Source organism: Anoplopoma fimbria, chromosome 18, assembly GCF_027596085.1.
Source record: "Anoplopoma fimbria isolate UVic2021 breed Golden Eagle Sablefish chromosome 18, Afim_UVic_2022, whole genome shotgun sequence".
NCBI classification, from domain to species: domain Eukaryota; kingdom Metazoa; phylum Chordata; class Actinopteri; order Perciformes; family Anoplopomatidae; genus Anoplopoma; species Anoplopoma fimbria.
The window spans coordinates 21,019,767-21,036,256 of NC_072466.1; the positions used below are offsets into that span (position 1 = coordinate 21,019,767).

At 42.4% G+C, this 16,490-nt stretch overlaps 1 protein-coding gene across 4 annotated transcripts in view; it reads right to left on the minus strand.

Moving 5' to 3' along the window:
• Positions 1-16,490, minus strand: part of cdc42bpab (CDC42 binding protein kinase alpha (DMPK-like) b) — an 80,836-nt gene that overhangs the window by 18,598 nt on the left and 45,748 nt on the right. For all 4 annotated transcript variants that reach the window (XM_054618999.1, XM_054619000.1, XM_054618998.1 and 1 more), the window contains exons 7-18: positions 7,064-7,157; positions 6,073-6,273; positions 5,787-5,925; positions 5,170-5,279; positions 5,001-5,080; positions 3,152-3,330; positions 2,906-3,028; positions 2,542-2,675; positions 1,799-1,920; positions 1,544-1,664; positions 1,222-1,332; positions 728-975 (exon numbers count right to left, since the gene is read on the minus strand). In XM_054618999.1, coding sequence (XP_054474974.1) covers positions 728-975; positions 1,222-1,332; positions 1,544-1,664; positions 1,799-1,920; positions 2,542-2,675; positions 2,906-3,028; positions 3,152-3,330; positions 5,001-5,080; positions 5,170-5,279; positions 5,787-5,925; positions 6,073-6,273; positions 7,064-7,157 — 1,662 coding nt within the window. The remainder of the gene's footprint in view (positions 1-727; positions 976-1,221; positions 1,333-1,543; positions 1,665-1,798; positions 1,921-2,541; positions 2,676-2,905; positions 3,029-3,151; positions 3,331-5,000; positions 5,081-5,169; positions 5,280-5,786; positions 5,926-6,072; positions 6,274-7,063; positions 7,158-16,490) is intronic.

A 16,490-nucleotide genomic window follows, 5' to 3' on the forward strand; every position in this document is an offset into this window, starting at 1 on the left:
TGACTTATTATCCAACCATTTTCATCCTCACTTTACCATTCAAATCTACACTTAAAGTCACAGTGTTATACGAGTATCCATGGTGTTTCAATTCAGAAATAAACCCTAGATTTACGTGAACATAAAAGAGTACACTAACAATATATCATCTCAACAGCACCATTACTGCCTCTCTTGGACATTTGCTTTCAACTTAAGGATGTGACCCACTGAGGTTAACATTAACAGCTCTGACTCAAAACTTAACAAGAGAACTCTTTTAATAGAAATGGCAATAAGATCACTTTATCAGTAACCATTTCTTAAGTAGACAAGTTCTCTATAACAGTAGAAGTCATCTTTGGAATGACACTGTTGATTTTAATGCATCTCCTGAGAAATAGGGGTCAATATGGAGAGATGAAAAATACTTGAAAACCCTTGCAAGGAGGTTCCCTGCATGAGGGTCTAGTCTCTGGTTGGGTTAGAGGCAGCATGACTATGAGAGACTAAAACTATTGTAATGAAATATAACTTTTCAAAAGAAACAGCACTTCACAGGAACTACACATTAATACCAGACAGGGCCTTTTCAATAGGACTGTAATTACCTCAAGCAATCGTCACTGGAAAAGATAATAAAGGAAATAAAAAATAATGTCATGACAGCCGAGATATTGGACTCCACTAACAGAGGTAAACAAAATAATTTGCCTTGATCAGATGAAAAAAGAAAAGAAAAGTGCACCTCTCTCGGCGAGTCTTATCGAGCTTGTCTTTGAGCATCAGGATCTCTTTCTGCAGGGCCAGGTGTTGGCCCTCGGCGTCCCGCAGCTCCTTGCGCAGGGCCTTCAGCTCGCCGCCGTGCTGCGCCTCCCTGCGCGCCAACTCCTCCTCGTACAGGAGCGTCTTCTTCTCCAGGTCTCCCCGCAGACGGCCCACCTCCTGGGTCTGGTCCGCCGAGGCCGGGGTGGCCGAGGAGCCGGCCTGCTTCAGCTGGAGATGGAGATGAAGAAAAGTGGAGGGGGTTGAGGTTGAGAGGAAGATCAGTAAGGTATGGAGAAAGGAGAGTGGAAGGGATAACTTAAGATTTCATTAAACTTTATTTATTTCTTTTTTTTACAAAATGAACCAAAGCACTAGCAACCAGGAAGATTTGGAGAAGATAATAATGACAATAAATACAAAAGTCGTGCATAGACGGACAGGTACACATTCAGCTGTGTTTGTTTGCACACTTACCTTAAGCCCCTCCAGCTCCTCCTCCAGCTGTCGGCTGTACTGCTCGTTACGCTCCCTCAGCTTCCTCTCCTTCTGAGCCTCCGCTGTCTGCTCCTCCGTCTGCGCCTCCATCTGATTCACGCAGAAAATTCAAAAACAGATCATGCACCATTTCCCATTCTACAGCCAGCACGATATCGTTTCTAATCTACTGTCTAAATATTCAAGGAGATCTGTAAATATTTCTACAATACACAGAAGGCAATATACGCTTGAATTGTGCACCAACCAGTGGATGGAGACAGAACAGGATGTGCTAGTAACCACAGGGAGACTACTCTACCTCCTTCTTGGCCCTTTCGGCCTTTCGCACCTCAAGGCGGAGAGCCTCGACCTTCTGACCCTGGCTCTCCATCTCCTCCTCCTTGTCGCGCAGCTGGCGAGCCAGGCGCTGCTTCACCGACCTGGGAGAAGAGTTCAGTCAAAGGTGAGTCAAAAAACAGAAATATATGACCATCTATTTGAACACTTTGGGGATTAAAAACTGGGAAGTGTAGGTGTCTTTGTTCTGAGGAATGGTCCAGAGCAGTGATCCTACCTGAGGTCTGTGAGTCTCTCGTTAAGCTCAGAAAACTCCTGCATGGCCAGCTTCCTCTGGCTGTGGGCTTCCTTCAGCTCCTTGGACTGAGACTTCAGCTTCTCGTTGGCCTCCAGAAGATCCTGGCCAGAAAAAGGAGGGTGTAGACACACATTTAGATTCTCACAACGACTCTTTATATGAGCATTGATGTTGTGTGTGTAGGAAGAGCTACATGTCAGGTTTGCTTTATAGGTGCTTATGTAAGGAAAGCGTTTTTGATTTAAAAATATATATATGTGTACTGTATAAACATATTGTAAATAACCTCAGACAATCAAACGCACACTTTCATAGAATTATCGTCATGTCTTGGTACAACTATAACAAAGTAGAGATGCTCTGATATTCTTTCTTCCAGATATTTGAACTTGCAAATCGGCTGAAACACAGTACCAATCTGACACCAGTGTGTTGAAACAAAAAGGTCAAACAGGTCATCAGTTTCTTTCCAAAAACTGCATTTTACAATTTTACATTTGAACACATCATGATAATGTTATAATTTAACTTCGCACTTTTAGAGCTTGAACGCACCATACTGCAACACAATGCTACCTAGGTTAACAGCTGTTATTTAGCTGTGCAGGAAACAATAGTAGAGCTACAATATTGTAATTTTTTGTTACTATAGGTAATATGGGCACAGTATTTAAATGAATATACAGAAAATCCATGCGAAGACAGAACAATGCTGGTTCTACCTTGTGCATGTCGTCCTTCTCCTGTGCGACGCTCTTCATCCGTCTCTCCAGAGTCTTCACGTGTTTCGATGAGTCCTCCAGGTCCCTGCGGGCCAACGACACGTCCTCCAGCTGCTTCTCAAGCTGGCCTGAGTCTGATACACACACACACACACGCACACACAGGTTTCAAATATAATGAAACGTTAATTCAACTTGTGATAGAAAATTGACTGAGGCAGTGTTAGTTTGTTTCAAGTTCTGTTCAGAGTTTTACCAATCTCAAAATCTGGTTGAGCGAATTTCCCTTTTAGTTGGGAGGTGTATGAAATGATTTGTACTACTGAGCTGAACTAAATATGAACGAACAAAGAAAAATCCTGACCAGCAATCTGCTTCTTCAGGAGGTCGATCTCACTCTTCAGACTCCTGATCTCCCCCTCCTTGTTGGCGCTGGGAGGGCCCTCTCCTGTTTGGTGTTGCATTGCCTGAACCGTCTGAGTCGACTCTGCAACCGGTCAGGTAGGAGGCATCCGTTATGCGCTTTATATGCTTTTTTTTTTTTTTATAAATTGCACTTAGATGTGATTAGCACTTAAATCTCAAATATGAGCTCCTTGGTCAACCTCACCTTGCAGTTTGCGGCTCAGCTCTACTTTCTCCTGCTCCAGGCGGCGGATCCTCCTCTCATAAGCCTCTGTGGCTAGGCTGTCCTCTAGGCTGCGCTGGACATCCAGGTCCAACTGGTCCTGGCCCACCTTACCCGGCTCCCCGGCCAGCTGTCTCAGGCTAGCCCGGTCGGAGAGGGAACTACAGAGGGAGGAGGACGGGGAAAAGGTGTAGGAGGCATGAGAACGGTACCGGTGAGGAAAAATGAGCATAATGGTGTTTAACATTATAAGAACATTCAATATGGAAGTTAAGGGAGGGAAAGAGGCCAGGAGGGAAACAGCAGGAGAGGGGGAACAGGAAAGAAGAGTGGACGACAGAGATAGAGATGAGTTTAAGGTGGAGAGGATGTTGAGTCATGGAGGAAGGGGGGGAGGGAGGGTGGAGGAGGAACGACGACAGCGACATAAAGGAAGATGGGGAGTGTGTGAGAGAGAGGGAGACAGAAGGGGGAAAGAGGGGAGAAAGAAAGAGTGGAAAAGGCCGTTATCACTGAGCCTTGAAGAGATAAGAAAGTAAGCGGTGGGTTTGCTGCTTTTCTCACGGGAAGCCTTCAGTGTGAAGATCTACAGCGGGTCATGAACACCACCTTATTAGGGAGGGAGGTTAGCACTACTACACCTCTTTAGATGGATTAAATGTTACAGAACACCAAGAGCAGGCTTGTCTGGGAAACCTGTCCATATAGAATGACTAACTACATGTCATGCTAGACTGAGACAGTGTGCCACACCTCTCTATCTATTTAAACGGGAGACACTACAGGTGAATAGGGTGAAACCTTTTACTGAGAGATATTACCATAAAACTTCCCCAGTGGATTTCACATATGAGACAATTATTTAAGCATTACAAGTTTTCTGAAAATGGATATTTAAGTATTAGGCATTATTTGTGCTAATTTGCATACATCTGCAGAACAGAAATGTGAACATTGGATGAAGCCCAGTTAAAAAATCTTGTTACATGTTGTTGAAATATTAGAGTCAAAAGTTTTTACAGAAGGGGGTTTGGTTATCTTCTTGTATTATATCATTAATCATAAAATACTGTCAATAGCCAATATAAAATCTATTTTCTCCATTATTTTAGAGATGAAATGTTGTTTAAATCAGGCCATGAATGATATATGAACAAACCTCTCTGTAAAAACCTTCAGAATATAGATAGAAATGAAACTGGAAAGATTGGTGTATGTAAGAGCTACTGAAGTGGAGATTTCTGGATCAGAGTCTAAGAAAAAACTTGTTTAAAGAAAACGGCTTTAAAAGATATGTTTAGTAAAATTACATACATTTATAAGACACTACATATAAATAAATGTACTAATACACATCACCATGAAACTTCCACAGTTGGTAAATTACATTGAGACCATTATTTTTTGTATTACATGTTAAAGTTTGAATATGCAAATTAGGCATTATGTAATGGTAGCTTTTGGTGAATTTCCCCAAAAATCTGATGACACAACTAGACAAATAGTAAAATAAACACCTAGATGTGTATTTTGGAGTTTTTCTTTTTCCATAGGCCTGAAAGAAGATGTATTGTGGAAGTTAAATAACCCTAAATCTCTAAACTGGCCATGAAAAAACATTGTCAATGACTCTCCCCTAAAGAATTTAGTTATCTTTATTTTACCAACTAGCAAAAGAGTGCATTGGCTTCATTGCATCTGTCCACTAAAGATCCACTAATTATAATCCTAATCATGAAGTGTGAAGGAAGACTTCCCAAAAAAGACAACAAGTCTCAATGTAGGCAGTGGTTATAATTGATCTTTATATATAATCTATTTTGGCACTTACCATTTACTGGTGTAGGTGAAGCCCACAAAGGGCAGGTGGTGTCCAGAGAAGGCAGTGTGAGAGGGAGGGGGCATGGTCTCCTAAGAGATAATTATAAAACATGACAGAGAAGTGAGACCTTTGATTCTAAGACACGGGATTATAATCGATATGAATACAACCCCCTTACCGAGTTCTTCAGGCAGTCGTCATCCACATCAAAGTTGGAGGTATCGGTGGGACTGCTGACCTCTGGGATGTAGGGGGCTTCACACGTGAGAACGTTCTCCCAATCAATGCCTGAACACAAGAGAGACCACATTTTAGAACACGTGATTCCTCTATTAATGAGCATGAAATAGTGGCAAAACGCTATTAACTCTGGGTACCTAAACTGCAAAATATCAATGCTGAAAATGTATTAAACCTGCCAAGTCTTTTTTTTATTTTTTTCGGTTGAAATGGCACGCTACCGCTGTCATTCTGCAATACATGCAGTATATAACGTTAAGCTAAAGTATATTATATATATATATATATATATATATATATATATATATATACATATCATTGTAGGCAAAAACACATAATCACAAGAAAATAGAAAATGCCAATAATGTTGTCAACAATAAGTTATCTACAAGATGCTCATACTAATAATGAGTATAGCATAATATACAACCTCTTGAAAATTTCTATTAAATGATGAGGTACCAAATAAGGCTGACACACACACTTGTAGATAAAAATAAATGTGAGATGTTTATTCAGGCAGACGTGGTGACATCTGTGACGTAAAGACTGTACCAATGAAGAAGGGGTGGTGCTTGAAGTCCTCTATGCCGTTCTGGCCCAATCGGTGCTCTCGACTGCAAATGAGCCTGCGGATAAGATCCTTGGCGTCCTCCGACACGTCTGTTATCTGCTGCGGGAACTGGAAGCGCTCCTGTTCCAGGCGGGATGGTGTGCATTAGAGGCAGCAGAGATCTGACATTGTTTGTCCTTTACTGCAGCATTGATATGTCATGGTAATGTATTAGAATGTAATTTACACCATCAGAGAAGCAGCACAAAATCAACACTGCAAGCTCACCTTGTGGTTCATGATCTTCCCATAAGTCTCCACCAGGGACTCGGCGTAGAAAGGAGTCTCGCCGTACAGCATTTCATACATGCAGACGCCCAGGGACCACCAGTCACACTCAGGTCCATACTTGCCTTTCCCGTCCTCCATGGCCTGGAGGATTTCTGGGGAGATGTAGTCCGGAGTCCCCACAGCCACGGAGGATTGGACCTAGCAGAGGGACAAAACGGAAGTCAAGAACTGATCCTAAAAATCTGATTTACCAAAATGCAAAAGAAAGTAATGATGATGATGAGTTACAGTCTGAAGTCTTTGAAGCCAGTGAGATGAATACCACCGCTCCGGCAAACAACCAAACAAAGAGCAGTTTGAGCTTTCACACCTCCACTACAGGAAGAATACCTTGTCTCCACACTGTTTTAGGAGCTCTGTTTTTAATTTATCAAAGCAATTTTGAGAATGCACATTTAATGCTGAATCCTGAAGTAAAATGTAAAAAAAATGTAATGTTCAAAAATATGAACTTTCACAAAAGTGCCAAAAGTTCCACAGTGGAAGAGAGAAGGCAGATGTTGGCCTTGTCCCTCTTTATTATTCAGAATGCTGCAGATGAAATACACTCTTATCGTGATTCAAAGCTTCAATCTAGACGTTTTAGTCCGAGACAAAGTGTCCAACAACCCCTAAATTTATTTTTCCAAATGATCACATAACCTCTTCACTATATTAACATTGGAGGGACATAGTCAGGCACTTCTCTGATCATCTATTTCATCCTGTCGTTCTTCTGTTATGTAACACCTGAGGGGAACATTTATTTTCTCTTTGTCTGAATCCTAAACTGCAGCCAAAGCCAAGCAGCTGAACCACACACTCCTCCTGGGAGACCCCGGGGGGGTTGACGAGGAGGTCAGTAAAGCTCTGGTATGTTTGCTTTGGACCGGAGGAGGAGGCATCAGCAGCAGTGTGGTAAAAAAAAAAGAAAAAAAAGAAAACGTACCGTCCCGTCCTCCATGAGCTTTAGGCAGGAGCCGAAGTCGGCCAGGCGGATGTGGCCGTTCATATCCAGCAAAATGTTGTCGGGCTTAATGTCCCTGAAAGAAGACGAGGGAGAAAAAGAGGGGAGAAGACAAAGTGAGCAGTGATTCCTCAGAGCAGAATGAAGAAGATGAGGAAAACCACTTCCAAACAAAACAACACCTATAGGACATTCAAAACACACAAGCCTGTTCTCATATTACCACATCAATTATTATCAAACTAAATTACATAACCTGGGGAAATTTAACTGTCTCAACTTGCCTGTAAAGCTAGCGTGCGATAATTCAGATGTAGTTATGATTAAATAAGTGTAATTTCCCCCTTCCCCATTTATCAGCGCCGTGACAACTCTAAAATTGACCACAGGAAAGAATCAACACTGGAAAATATTGTGGGAATTAGCTGTGCAGAAAGTGTGTGTGTGTGCGTGTGCGTGTGTGTGTGTGTGTGTGTGTGTGTGTGTGTGTGTGTGTGTGTGTGTGTAGTACAGACTTACTGTACTGCAGAACACTCATGCACTCCAGTTGAGGAAATATGTGATGCACAAACACCCTCCCACTCACAAAAAAAAGCCCCTGTGTCCTAAAGAGAATTCTCCTTCAATGTTTGTGAACAGAGACCGACTGAGGGGGGGGATTACTGACAACACATTCTTTCACAGATGTGCACACGGCAGCCACTGTAGAATTCCCTCTCAACCTGCATCTGCTCTGCATTACTACTGCTGATGACGGGTTTATAATGTAGATACAGACTCTGGCTTGAATCCAGCTGGTAGGATTCGTTGTTACAGGGGGTTTTCTGTTTACCAGCTGGATCAGCTGGTAAATAGTTGATTATAGAAAATAGCTGCTGGTTATTTTTCAAGATAGATCTGTCCAAGAAGTAGCTCTGTTAGTTTTGCATTATTTACAACAGTATGAAACATTGTTTACTGTAAGTAAAGGTGCCAACAAACTTAAACCTTATCCTAAAGGGAATAAGGTGCTGGAGATTCTTCAGGATTTATAACAGGTGGCCACTGACTGGTGGTTTGTGTCGGGCTGCTTGTTATATTGTCTGATGTAGGTGCTGATGTAGATCTCTGGCCTGGTCTAGTCTAGTCTCTTTGTCCATGGTGGAGAATTCTCAGCGTGTGCTACTCGAGTTAAAAAAGGTATCGTTTGCTTCCGTTTCATCCAAGACTGAACTCATCTGTGGTTAAAATCCATGTTTTAACATTTGTAAAAATCATACTAAACATCCCCAATGATTGCTGGCCTGGACTGGTATGAAACAGAGACGTCTCTGTGTCCCAACATCGTGGCTAAATATAGCCTCTGTCCTTGCCCGACCATTCCACTGAGTCGCCCTGAGGGCAGACCCTGTCCAGCCCCGTGCCTGAGGCCCTCTTATCAACACAGTGAACCACGACACGGACCAATACACAAGGTATGGAGGAGGGCGCATAGACACTCTGTAGTGTCAAAAGCACAGACACACACACACAAACAAAAACACACACAGTCGCACAGAAATGCCACTCACACACTTCACAGAAGTGACCTGCTACTATTTCTGGGCAGCAATGTGAGCATGACTCTGCCTAAAATAACAAATCTGACGGCCAACACAAGCACACACCCCCGCTCTCCCACACACGAATCACATACTAATATCGATACTAATAACAAGTGGATGAGTGGATGTGATGAAACAGAAAAAGAAAAAATGTCTAACTCCACAGCCTCCAACAGGCTGCCCACATTCTGAATGTTTAAACTGTCCAGTGGCTCATCATCACAGTCGTTGGGACTACGAGAATCGCCTCACTTCTATCTTTGCTAATGACAGTGGCTTGAACTTGCACTTTTCAAACATTACAGTGTGTGCATTTTTAGATTTGGCTTCAAACAAAAGAGCTGTCTCCAATAAATATTGGAATAAATGCGAGTTGTCGTAAACTTAAACATGTTTTAAAGCTGTAAACAAAATGATATGACTGTGGGCTGGTGTTAACACTGACATTTCTTATCAAATTTATAAAAATCTGAATTTAACGGTTAAAAATGTCTCAAAAAGCCATCTACTGTCTGAGTCAGAGTCGACTATTTGGGAATAATCTACAGCATGAAATAAAATAATGTTAACGTCCTCTGATCACACCTCCTCGTCTCTCTCAACAGCGTCTAGAGTTTTACTTTTTCAGTAACCGCAGTGAAGCATTGTAATCACAGCACAAGCCGGTTCTCTCCTTCTGAGGAGTGCAAATGAAGCTATCAGCACATTACAACATCTGTTGAATCAGAGTTAATGACTGATTATCTGGAGATAGCGATGTGCTTTTCCTATGCTGGGACAAGAGTGTGTAGATGAAGCTTTAAGTGTTTTAATTTTACTCTTTTAGCAGCTGGCTAGTTAGCTAGCTAATGTTAGCTTGCTAATTCCACCATGTTTTCATGCTGACGTAACACTGGTCACAGAAAATAAACGGAACAGCTTGCTGTTTGATATGGTTTTGCTGTTGTTAAACGCGTCACCGATTTACTTCAGTTTGTAAAAGTTTTTTTCTATTCTTCGTTCACGTTGGATGCACGACATAAAACAAAAAGAAAAAAAGTTTCCTTCAAGAAATCAAGAGAAAACAGAATTACACAAGGTCATTCTGTGGGTGAAGTGTTCCTTTAAAGCGCATAAAATTCCCACATTCCAATTTGAATTTTTCCTTAACACTTCTTAACTACTCACTAAACACATGAGACTATGTTCCTGTAAAAGAGTGAGCAGACGAGAATTGGCTTTGAGGATGTCTTTGATGTTATGTCTCCAGCTAGAGACCTCTTCAAAGCCACATGTGAAGGCCCTGTCATTTTCCAGTAGTGTTAATAGTCCCATCTCATGGGACTGCAGCAGGGGCTGGTTTAGCTATCACTTTAGATACACCACTATATCACCAAGCTATAAAACCCTGGATTAAGGCAATATGTGCACATATATGACTTGTGTAGACTCATAAAAGCCGGGCTCCAAAACATGTATATTTATATGTATATAAATATAATTGACACTTACTTTAACTAAATCACTGCTTGCATCATGGGTTACTTTTTAAAGATCCTGACTGCTCACAGATGACTTCCAGATTGGACATAATTTGTCAAAGCAGATACTGTATTTAGCCTTTATGATGGGAACCACATACTGTACACAAGATCATACATTCACGCAGACAATCTGGAGTAAGAATTTAACACATAAACAACGGACAGGACGTATACTCGCGTCATACTATCAGAGAGAGCTTAAAGAGGCCCTATTATGCTTTTCCGCTATTTCACTCTCCTTTAGTGTGTTATATATATTTTTTGTACATTTAAAAGGTCCGTAGAGTATAAAACCTGAAGTCCACGCCTAAAAGAAGTTACCCTCCCCCTCAGAATCACTGCTCCTGAGCTGCCTGTAACGGCTTCATTGAATTCTCTCCTTCACTTCTGTAACTTTATGAGGTCATAATGTAACGGAAGTGACGTAAAACTCACTTAGTTTGGCCCTCAAACAACAAAAGAGAGAAGGAGCTGAAGGTCCGGAGGAAGAGTTTTTAGAAATGTGAAACATTGACTAATCACAACAGAGCGGGCTAGCTGACCAATCAGGGCAGACGTTGCTTTCTGGAGGGAGGAGCAAGCGCTACAATGGAGCATTTCAGAGAGAGGGTGAGAAGAGGTGTTGCAGGACAGCCAGGATGAGAAAAACAAGGCAGATTATGAGCATTAATGCATGTAAACATGTTGTAATTGTAACTTGAGATAAAAATATGCACCCGGAAAATAGCATAATAGGGCTTGTTTAAAGCTTGAAGACATGGGATTGCTCTGATAAAAAATGTGATGTTTCTAGAAGAGCATTCATCTTGGTTTCTACACTTCAAACAAACACATAATAGAAAGCTTGGGGACACACACTTGGGCATACACGGTGGTGGAAAAAAGCAGTCTTTGGCTTGCAATAGTATAATGTTGTAAACAGAACTTCTGGAACATGTTCAGCCTTGAGAAGAGCTGTCCATTCTGTTTCATTAAATGCAAACAATAACTTAAAAAGGGCCCTGTGGAGTTTTTGACCACTTGCAGCACTGTGATTTTTATGAGTGGGTCTCTGCTTTGTTGTTCTTGGACAAATATGCACACACAGAATCATGCTGGTGACTCAAAATACAGACCCAACAGATGGCGGTAATGTGCCAAGAAATGCATCAATACACCAGAAAAGGCAGGGAAGAAGAAGACAGCCAGCAAGTCAGCAACTTGAACGCAGGCTTCAATATTTTTAGAAAATCGGATTTGCAAAAGTTTTAGGAGGACACAGGCCAGTCTGAAAGTTACACACATAAATATACAGATACCACATAAGTGGGTACGGAAATATTCAGACCCCTTTAAATTTTTCACTCTTTGTTTCATTGCAGCCATTTGCTAAAATCGAAAAAGTTCATTTTTTTTTTTTCGCATTAATGTACACTCAGCAACCCATCTTGACAGAAAAAAACAGAAATGTAGAAATTTTTGCAAATTTATTAAAAAAGAAAAACTGAAATATCACATGGTCATAAGTATTCAGACCCTTTGCTGTGACACTCATATTTAACTCACATGCTGTCCATTTCTTCTGATCCTCCTTGAGATGGTTCTACTCCTTCATTGGAGTCCAGCTGTGTTTAATTAAACTGATTGGACTTGATTAGGAAAGGCACACACCTGTTTATAAGACCTTACAGCTCACAGTGCATGTCAGAACAAATGAGAATCATGAGGTCGAAGGAACTGCCCAAGGAGCTCAGAGACAGAATTGGCAAGGCACAGATCTGGCCAAGGTTACAAAAGAATTTCTGCAGCACTCAAGGTTCCTAAGAGCACAGTGGCCTCCATAATCCTTAAATGGAAGAAGTATGGGATGACCAGAACTCTTCCTAGACCTGGCCGTCCAGCCAAACTGAGCAATCGTGGGAGAAGAGCCTTGGTGAGAGAGGTAAAGAAGAACCCAAAGATCACTGTGGCTGAGCTCCAGAGATGCAGTAGGGAGATGGGAGAAAGTTCCACAAAGTCAACTATCACTGCAGCCCTCCACCAGTCTGGGCTTTATGGCAGAGTGGCCCGACGGAAGCCTCTCCTCAGTGCAAGACATATGAAAGCCTCATAGAGTTTGCCAAAAAACACATGGAGGACTCCCAAACTATGAGAAATAAGATTTCTGAGACCAAGATTGAACTTTTGGCGTTAATTCTAAGCGGTATGTGTGGAGAAAACCAGGCACTGCTCATCACCTGCCCAATACAATCCCAACAGTGAAACATGGTGGTGGCAGCATCATGCTATGGGGGTGTTTTTCAGCTGCAGGGACAGGACGACTGGTTGCAATTGAAGGAAAGATGAATGCGGCCAAGTACAGAGATATCCTGGAAGAAAACCTCCTCCAGAGTGCTCAGGACCTCAGACTGGGCCGAAGGTTCACCTTCCAACATAAGACAATGACCCGAAGCACACAGCTAAAATAACAAAGGAGTGGCTTCGGAACAAGTCTGTGACCATTCTTGACTGGCCCAGCCAGAGCCCTGACCTAAACCCAATTGAGCATCTCTGGAGAGACCTGAAAATGGCTGTCCACCAACGTTCACCATCCAACCTGACAGAACTGGAGAGGATCTGCAAGGAAGAATGGCAGAGGATCCCCAAATCCAGGTGTGAGAAACTTGTTGCATCATTCCCAAGAAGACTCATGGCTGTACTAGCTCAAAAGGGTGCTTCTACTCAATACTGAGCAAAGGGTCTGAATACTTATGACCATGTGATATTTCAGTTTTTCTTTTTAATAAATTTGCAAAAATTTCTAATTTCTGTTTTTTTCTGTCAAGATGGGTTGCTGAGTGTACATTAATTAAATGCAAACAATAAAAAAAATGAACTTTTTCGATTTTAGCAAATGGCTGCAATGAAACAAAGGGTGAAAAATTTAAAGGGGTCTGAATATTTTACTTACAGACCCAATTTCACCCACTGTATATAAATACATGTATACACCATATATATACATGTATACACACATATCCATCACCACATACACACAGAATCTGGAACACATATATACACACATATATATATACACACATATATACATATATACACACACATATATATATATATATATATATACATACATATATACACACACTCATATATATATATATACAGTCACAGTCACACACACACACACACACACACACACACACACACACACACACACACACACACACACACACACACACACACACACACACACACACACACACACACACACACACACACACACACACACACACACACACACACACACACACACTGGTTGAGTTGACCCTCGCCTGTCCGTGTTTGTGGAGGACCAGCATCACAGTGGGGGTAAGGGAGAGGGGTTCTGGTGCTGCTGCTGATAAACCATTTACAACTCTTCAAAGCCACCGTCTACCCACTCCCCTCTCTTCCCCTTTTTTTAGCAGCAATTGTATCTCTAAAGCCTTCCTCCTTTCCCAAATCTCCCTGACCCCTTTTTTCTCATTCAGACACCAAACATCAACTTTTTCCCCAGCTGCACCCAAAATCATCTTTCCTGAATGTGTCTCAGGTCAACTGTTGTGATGAGCCCTCTGATCATCAGGGCAGCCACATGAAAGCCCCCAGCTCACACCGCTGGAGGCTACCATCACAGGAGCTGACTCACGTTTAGCCCTCCACACATGGACAAAACCCAGAGTGGCCGGCGGCGCTAAGCTAGTGCTAGGCTATGCTGGTTAGCGCATATAATTGGGCTACTGTGTCACAGGACTTCTGTGGTCTTAAGGAGCAGCGCAGGGACGAGAATAGCGGGAGGTAATCTCCTCTTAAGACCGCGGCGTCCATCTGTGAGGGCCATCTGGACGCCACCTCGCAATACGCACACAAAAGTGGCCTGCAGCAGCACTGGAGAATGCACACGACAAGGCGTGTCCACAGTGCTCCGGCCAAGCGTTCATTGACTCATGCTTCAAAGAGCTACTGTGACTTCTGGCATCCCTAGTGTCCATTTCTATAAAGGTGGAGAATATAAGAGTTAATAATTAGTAACTCATTGTGTTTTGACCTCAGGACCAGGGTCTACATAAAGTTCCGGGGACATTTTAACCACCTAAAGGCCCCAGTCTTTGGGTAGAACTTTCTGAAAATACAGGAACGTTCACGGTGGGGTTTGCAGGGATGACCGACGCTGACTGGGCGAACACAGACAGTGCCGCCGTTCAACTCTTGTAATACTGATCGTTTTAGGAAAAGGAAGGGTATTTCACTAAGTTTGAGGACAGTAAAAGTAAAGTTAGGCTTTGCGGTCCACTTCCTTACTAATTTAAAAAAATGAGAGGAATGAGTGAACTAATGCGATGGTGCTTTGGTCTTATTATCTGATTGTTTCTCCGGAATTATGTTCTAAAGCACAAATAAATAACCATCAAAAACTCGACTGATGCTTTTCTGTGAAGACAGACGCTCTTAATTTTATTTTCCTCCTCATTACATACAAAGTGCATCAGTAAAAACTATGCAGCCGTAAATGTCACAGTGAAACCAAGGCTGTTTTGTTTTTTTAGATGAAACGGGCGAGCACTCTGAACTGCAGGCTGCAGATTGTGTTAACCCCTGTGAACACCAGCAGAACTCGTCAGTCTCCAGGTCTGCAGGAACCTTCTAGCTCCCAGGACTGAAATTACCAGGAAGTTCTTGGCGGAAACGCGGCTTTAGATCACTGAGCTGTGAAGAGACACATGGCCCAGGTCAATAATAAAAAACACACAAAGGCTGCAATCAAAAGGAAAACACACACCGCCGCACACACATACACCGACAAAGTATTCTACAGTAGTAAGACCCCACTCAGAAAATATGTTAACTGTCAGCTCCTTTCATGACATCTTATTCTTCTCTCTCAAGGAGTTTTCCCTCTGTCCATCCACACACACAGCTGTCCATTTGCACCAACCCCCGCCTCCACTCTCACTCCGTCAGAATCCCCCCATCTCACGCAGTGTGTCTCACACACACACACACACACACAGGCTCACCCGTGGCAGACAGATGCGGTGCTCGGCAGCACAAAGCCATGCTGAGATGGCCTATTGAAACGTTTGTCCGGCCCCTCTGGGAGGCCACGGAGATCACTGACCACTGAATAAATTCACACACACACACACACACACACACACACACACACACACACACACACACACACACACACACACACACACACACACACACACACACACACACACACACACACACACACACACACACACACACACACACACACACACACACACACACACACACACACACACACACACAGTGTCCACTTTGCATTTGACTCTAACACACTCTGGATCTCATGGGACCAGGCTTAGGGGACAGAAGGTTGACCCCGAGGCTCTTTGCTCCTCATTTATTTCATTCTGGGCTCTTTTCAACTTCATCAGCGTCAACAGGACTGCAGATATCATTTTCAAATGGGCCAGCAACGTGGCAAGGTCAACTACTTCAACATACAAGAAACAGCACACATTAGGGGAATTTCTTTGCTAGGGTTTTATTGTGTCTGTTCATGGAGACAGTAAAGAGCTGTTCAAGTGTTTAGTTATCCCAGTTTAACAAACAGGAGCTACTCTATGCTTGTGTAGCACGTTTTGCTACAAACAAATCTTCACAGCTATAACAGACGAGGAATAGTATCTTCTGTCAAGCCGCAAAGAATTTTCCAGTGTAACTGAATGTCAGGATGAGGAGCTGGAGAAGAAAACGCTAATCTGACAGAAAAATAAAAGATGACAGAGTGAAAGAATGTCTGCTAGCAGCTCAGATTTTGGATTTTTGCTGACTCCATACAGGACCAGTCTGGCTGATATCTAGCTCTTACTAAGATCAAAGCTTACAACCGCACAGCTGCATTCACTGGTTAATGCTGACTCTCTTTGAAATGCTAACATGGCAGTTTGACAAATACTTTCTTCTATAATTTCATGTGACAATACATGTGAAAGCCATTAAACACGGTATCTGCCTCCTCAAAATGTTCCTTATCTCTAAAAGGGCCATCTTATTATCAGGGTTGTCTTATATGTATAATTTAAGGACTGTGCTACTAGAAAGCTTTTACGGTCTTTAAAAAGGTGCCCCTTGTAAAATCTGGACAGAATCTTAGTTTAAAAACATTCAAAATAAATGTTTCTTTGTCAAAAGAATGTGAGGGAGGGCCAACCAGTCCAGAGGACGAAGAAGTAAGGGACTTGTCAATAATATTTCCACGGTCCGTCTATGTTTCGATAGTTTGGTGATTGCATT